The sequence below is a fragment of the Marmota monax genome, unplaced genomic scaffold (assembly GCF_021218885.2).
Source record: "Marmota monax isolate L192 unplaced genomic scaffold, Marmota_monax_Labrador192_F-V1.1 WCK01_AAM20220418_F8-fsc00082, whole genome shotgun sequence".
NCBI classification, from domain to species: domain Eukaryota; kingdom Metazoa; phylum Chordata; class Mammalia; order Rodentia; family Sciuridae; genus Marmota; species Marmota monax.
The window spans coordinates 6,517,145-6,523,222 of NW_026695207.1; the positions used below are offsets into that span (position 1 = coordinate 6,517,145).

At 54.2% G+C, this 6,078-nt stretch overlaps 1 protein-coding gene across 1 annotated transcript; it reads left to right on the forward strand.

The window, feature by feature from the left end:
• The first annotated feature begins 22 nt into the window (after positions 1–22).
• Irx2 (iroquois homeobox 2) lies at positions 23–5,770 on the forward strand. The gene is made up of 5 exons (XM_046430421.2): positions 23–511; positions 1,851–2,256; positions 2,556–3,266; positions 4,012–4,087; positions 4,839–5,770. Exons 1-4 carry the CDS (start codon positions 260–262, stop codon positions 4,062–4,064), a joined length of 1,422 nt encoding a protein of 473 aa, XP_046286377.1. The 5' UTR covers positions 23–259; the 3' UTR covers positions 4,065–4,087; positions 4,839–5,770.
• The last annotated feature ends 308 nt before the right edge of the window (positions 5,771–6,078 follow it).

Below are 6,078 nucleotides of genomic sequence, written 5' to 3' on the forward strand. Positions count from 1 at the left end.
GACTCCAGACTCCCCCAAACCCCGACCGCCGGCCCGGCGCGCGGCTGCGCCCACCGGTTTCGCGCTGCCGCCGCCGCCGCCACTACCGCCCCGCGTTCCCCCGGCCCCCGGGCCGCCAGGCTAGTGCCCCGACCAGCCTGCCTCGGCCCGCGGCCCCGGTGTCCACCGCCGCGCCGCGCCCGGGCCGGGTGTGGATGGAGGGCGCCGCGCGCCCTGCCCGCAGCTCGGCGTGACGCGGGCCGCGAGCCCCGCGCCCACCATGTCCTACCCGCAGGGCTACCTGTACCAAGCGCCCGGCTCGCTGGCGCTCTACTCCTGCCCGGCGTACGGTGCGTCCGCGCTGGCCGCGCCTCGCAGTGAGGAGCTGGCGCGCTCGGCGTCCGGCTCGGCGTTCAGCCCGTACCCGGGCTCGGCGGCCTTCACGGCGCAGGCGGCCACTGGCTTCGGCAGCCCGCTGCAGTACTCGGCCGACGCTGCCGCCGCCGCCGCCGCCGGCTTCCCGTCCTACATGGTAACCGCGCGCGGGTGGGGACTCGGGACACTGGGTTGGGGACCCTGACCGGGGCTGGGCTGAGTGGGGCGGAGGATCGGCTTGCAAGGGCGCCGGGAACGTGGCGCGGGCGGCGGCTCAGGAATCGGCGACTCGGGCCGCCGCACGGCAGGCAGAAAAAGGGACCGGAGCGATAGGCTGAGCCGCCCGAGCGGGATAGGAAGCCGGTGGCGCTTCCCCTCGGCTCCCAGGATAATAGTCTTTAAGAGCCTGGAAGCGCGACTTCACCGGGGCCGGGTCTGTCTTGGGCTGTCCCTGGTTCACGCCTGCAGTCTACTGAGGGATCCGGAGCATGCCGGGGGCTCGCTCACATTGGCTTGGGGCGCGAGGGTCGGCGTAGTTGGGGCCTCCGCGGCGGCTGCGGGGCGATTCGTATTTAGTTGCCGGGCCTGGGGCAGCGGGGTCACAGAGTTGGAAGAGAACAGAGCATCTGGCTGCGGTTCCAGCGCCCGGCCCGACGCGCCCTAATTTTGGCCTTAATCTGCCTCCCAGACCGTACTTTCGAAAAACGTGTTGGCCGGCATGGGACCCGGAGTCCTCCGTGCACCGAGAGCGGCTCCTGCTTCCGCGGCGTCGGCCCGCGCGCCTCTGGGTTGCGCAGCTGGGCCCGGACCGGGTTGAAACACTTTTCGGGCAAATGAGGCCCTAACCCGGGTTGTAGCCACAACTCGCCCTCGGTGGAATTCCAGGGCAGCGACTGAGTAGCTGAGGCCTAGCGAAGGCTGCAAACGTCTTGAATTTAAACGTTAAAGGGTGAATTAAAATGCTAATTACCGCGTATTTGAAGAATTCGAAACGGTGACTGGCTTCTGAGTTGCAAATTGGATTTACCGAGCTTTAGAGCGGTGAATAGTGGAGTGGGGGCTCTGGGGTGTTATTTTTAACCATATAAGGGCGGGAAGGGGGAGTGCAGGGAGGGGGCAGCACTCGAAGCATTCGGAGAAATTTAGTTATCAAGAAACTACCTGGAGGCCTGAGCGCTTGGGCGCTCTTGTTTGTGTACTTTGTACTGGCGGCTCGGAAACATTTAGGGGAAGGTATATCGTTTTAGAAAAGTGAAGGAGTTCATAAATTCGAAAATAACACTAAAGTACTTTTTGTGATCAACAACCGCCCTAAGTCCTCCACTGCGTGGTCCCTGCTCCTTTGCTGCAGGGAAGCACGACCCAAGCGCGGGAGAACCAGAGGAGGAAGGGCTGCCGTGGATGGGCGGGGCGGGGGGGGGGGCGCAGCGGTTCGCCTGGACGATGAAGCGGCTGGGTCTCCACGGGCAGCACTCACAGTGTCTCCTCGCTTCCAGGGCGCGCCCTACGACGCGCACACGACTGGGATGACCGGCGCCATCAGCTACCACCCATATGGCAGCGCGGCCTACCCGTACCAGCTCAACGACCCGGCATACCGCAAGAACGCCACGCGGGACGCCACAGCGACGCTCAAGGCCTGGCTGAACGAGCACCGCAAGAACCCGTACCCCACCAAGGGCGAGAAGATCATGCTGGCCATCATCACCAAGATGACCCTCACGCAGGTCTCCACCTGGTTCGCCAACGCGCGCCGGCGCCTCAAGAAGGAGAACAAGATGACGTGGGCCCCGAGGAACAAAAGCGAGGACGAGGATGAGGATGAGGGCGACGCTGCTAGGAGCAAGGAGGAGAGTCCCGAGAAGGTGCAGGAGGGCACGGAGACCTCTGCCGAGGACGAAGGTGAGCTGGGCCGCGGCGGGCGCGAGGTCTTAGGGGACTTTCTTCCCAGGCGGGGCGCAGTGCGAGGTCTGGTAGGATGCCTCCCTCGTGAAACCCCAAATCCTGGCCCGGAAAGCGGCGGCCTAACACTGCTTGGCCCGCGAATTCGGCCTAGGGATTCCTCCGAGCACTTAGGGGAGGTCAGAGTCCCCTTCACACGTGGCTGCGGTTGGGGCTAGGTGAGGGATCCCAGGGGTGGGGTGATGTTCTGGCTGCCTGCACTGTCCCTGCGAGTCACCCACTGTGCCCGCGCCTGGCAGGGATCAGCCTGCACGTCGACTCGCTCACGGATCACTCGTGCTCAGCCGAGTCAGATGGAGAGAAACTGCCGTGCCGTCCCGGGGACCCCCTGTGCGAGTCCGGCTCGGAGAGCAAGGACAAGTACGACGATCTGGAGGACGACGAAGATGAGGAGGACGAGTGTGAGCGGGACCTGGCGCCGCCCAAGCCTGTGACCTCGTCCCCACTTACAGGCTTGGAGGCGCCGCTGCTGAGCCCTCCGCCCGATGCAGCGCCCCGCGGCGGCGGCGGCAAGACGCCCCTGGGCAGCCGGACGTCACCTGGTGCACAGCCACCCACCAGCAAGCCCAAGCTGTGGTCGCTGGCCGAGATCGCCACATCGGACCTCAAGCAAACGAGCCTGGGCCCGGGCTGCGGGCCACCGGGACTGCCAGCGGCTGCGGCACCCGCCTCCTCGGGCGCACCTCCGGGCGGTTCTCCCTACCCGGCTTCGCCGCTGCTCGGCCGCCACCTCTACTATATGACGCCCTTCTATGGCAGCTACACAAACTACGGGAACTTGAACGCAGCGCTGCAGGGCCAGGGCCTCCTGCGGTACAATGCGGCGGCCACGGCCCCCGGCGAGACTCTGCACGCAGCGCCTAAGGCGGCCAGCGACGCGGGCAAGGCGGGCGCGCACCCACTGGAGCAGCACTACCGGACCCCCGGCGGCGGCTACGAGCCCAAGAAAGGTAGGCTGCCCGACGCCCTCTGGGTGCTGAGGAAGGGACCCTGGTTAGTTAGAACTGCCCAGAATCCTGGGGAAAGGGCGGGGGGAGTCCACCACTTAACAGTTCTGGAAGTGGGTGCCTCTTACAGGAGTAAAGCAAGAAGGTTGAGCTACTCTTTGGAATTAGGGAAAGACGGTGGGGGTGGAGCGTTGAGAGTGAAAGGAAGAGGGCTGGGCCTTCCCTCTAGAGCTACCCTGTGATTATTTACTCTTTATTTAATTTACTATTAATATTATCATCATGACCGTTTTAGTTTTGGCAAATACTTATTGCCTCAAAATGCAAATTACAGCTTGTCTCCCTGCTGACTAAGCTTAAGCTTGGGTGTGTTGGTGAGTGCTACTGGTTAAGTAGGGTCTTCGCTGAATCCCCTTCCCTGCCTTTGGATAAAGGAAAAAGAAAAGTTCTCAGTTCTCTCAGAGGCCCAATTTCTTCAATTTAGAAAATGAAAACATTCCCCTATCTTCTCCCATTTCCAGATTGCCTCAGTTGCTCATAATTCAGGCAACCTGAGAAAGGAGGTCCAAAGGAAAGAAAGCAAGGGGAACGTAGTGAAATAGCCAACATCTGTCTCAGTGGCCATGAAGGCCGGGTCTGGCCGCCCTGTGCGGGCCTGGATGCCAGGCTGGAGGGTCTGGAAGGTGCGTGGCTAGGCGATCCTATGGATGGTGGGGCTAGGTTCTCACTAACTGCCCTCCCCTGACAGATGCCAGCGAGGGCTGCACGGTGGTTGGCGCAGGCGTCCAGCCCTACCTATAGAAGGGCCAGCTCAGCAGTGCAAAGTAAGTGGGCATCCCCGTGCTTCTCTGACCCCCTGGGGAGCCTCCCAGCCCCAACTGGTTGTATGATCCCTTAATATGTTTTCTTGCTTCTTGTCATGGGGTCAGAGCAGTGCAGGCTTCTGGGTCTTTTTCCCTTTAAGAGGGAATCCTCATTCTGCTTCACGAGTTTCTTCTTTTCTGCTCCATTTCTGTTTTGAAGAATCAGTCCTTTATTTGGAATTTGAATATGTGTGTGTGTGTGTGTGTGTGTGTGTGTATTCCAAGCATCAGTATTTATATTCCAAGTGTCAGTAAGGCTGTTGCTTTTCCTGAAAAATAGACGATTAAATTTGGGCATCTGTATGTCTGGTTGAAACAGTTTCTTTTTTTTTCTTTTCTTTTCTTTCTTTCTTTCTTTCTTTCTTTCTTTTTGTTTACTATGATAGACACACAATGAACACCTATTCTGATGAATGATTGCTACTGAAATTAAACTCAAAATACTGTTGTAGATGTTGGTTGCACAGTAAGATTGAAGAGACTTGCTAGTCTTTTCCCAGGCCTGCCTTACCCTGTGTCCAAATGCCTGGACTGCAGTTCTCTCAGAATCTTTAAAATTATGTTACTTTACAACTAGGCAAAATGACTAATCACAGATCTGAAGATGGGAAAGAGGTGGATCCGTTTCAAATAGACTCATTTTTTCCAATGTGATAGTGTTGGTGTGGAACTGAAGGATTTGGGATGATTTGGTTTTTTCCTTGGTCCACAGGTAGGTGTCACAATTGCTTTGGAAAAAAAAAAAAAAGTCAGCAGGCCATTCTCTCTTCCCAAGCTCATAAATATACAGATACAAAAAAAAAAAAAAAAAACAGATCTGTAAATCTGGACCACATCTTGTGCCACTGTAAAGAGAAGGATCCACACAGCATTGAACCCACAGACTCTGACGATTGGAACACACTGTTGGATGTATGTGAATTTGTTGGCATAGTATAGTTTCCCCGATGTACGTGTGACTTTTGAAAACAATCTGTTCTTTTCTCAGGATATCTCAAATTGATCATTCATTGCCACGGTATATATTCTATAGGTGTGATAGGATTTACTGTAAAATTTATTTGTAAAAGATGTACACAGTAGAAATAAAACGTGATTGAAGAACTTGAGTACTTCAGAAGTGGAAACAAATTTGATATTTATTTTTATAATGATATAAAGCTTCTAGTAATTTATGCAAGTTGTATTGCAATGAATTCTAAACTTTTTGTAAATAAATTCTGCCTGGTTTTTATTTGAACATTGCTGGTTATACAATCTTTGTTGGTTGTTTAACACAAATTCTTTACTAATTTATATCTTTAATTGTAAATAAAGACAGACTAGTCTACAATAATATGGTGTTTGGGGCTCATTTTTCCTGAAGAGTGATTTGGGTTGGAGCCCTAGGGATAGTAGCCTCCAGGTGATCTGAGCTCACCTTTTTAATGAAAAGCTGTGTGACATAAACTCTCCTTTCTCAAGAGCATTCAAAAAAAAAAGGCAGATGTGAGAGAACTGCACAATAGGGCGATATATATGCTTCTAGACTATTTATGTACAAATGTATTGCAAGATCATAAGATTTTTGTTTTCTGAATATGCAAATTCTTTGTTAGTGTAAATTTCTAAAACTTGGAAAAATAAAATGATCTGACACTCCTATGCATTTTACATTTATTTGTGATGCTGGCTTATTAAACCTCCTCAGCAAACTAAACTAGAAGAGAGTAATAATATTGATAATGGAGAATTACACTTCCCACAAGAAATTACTGATGGAAAATATTGTGGTTTTTTTAAGCCCAAATTATCCAAATTGGCATAGATTATTCAGATTTCCTGAATGACTTTTAACTCTGATTTTCACATCATTCCCCTCAACACCAGGGGCAGGTCTGGGGCAGGGATCTAGTTCCCTTTGGGTGGTACTTACTCTTATCCTGAGGGAAAAGGAAAGTTTAAACAGCTTT

Coding starts and splice junctions, on each gene's coding strand:
- Irx2 (XM_046430421.2), top strand. CDS start 260: ATGTCCTACCCGCAGGGCTACCTGTACCAAGCGCCCGGCTCGCTGGCG. Junction 512..1,850: donor CCGGCTTCCCGTCCTACATG/GTAACCGCGCGC, acceptor CCTCGCTTCCAG/GGCGCGCCCTACGACGCGCA. Junction 3,267..4,011: donor CGGCTACGAGCCCAAGAAAG/GTAGGCTGCCCG, acceptor CTCCCCTGACAG/ATGCCAGCGAGGGCTGCACG.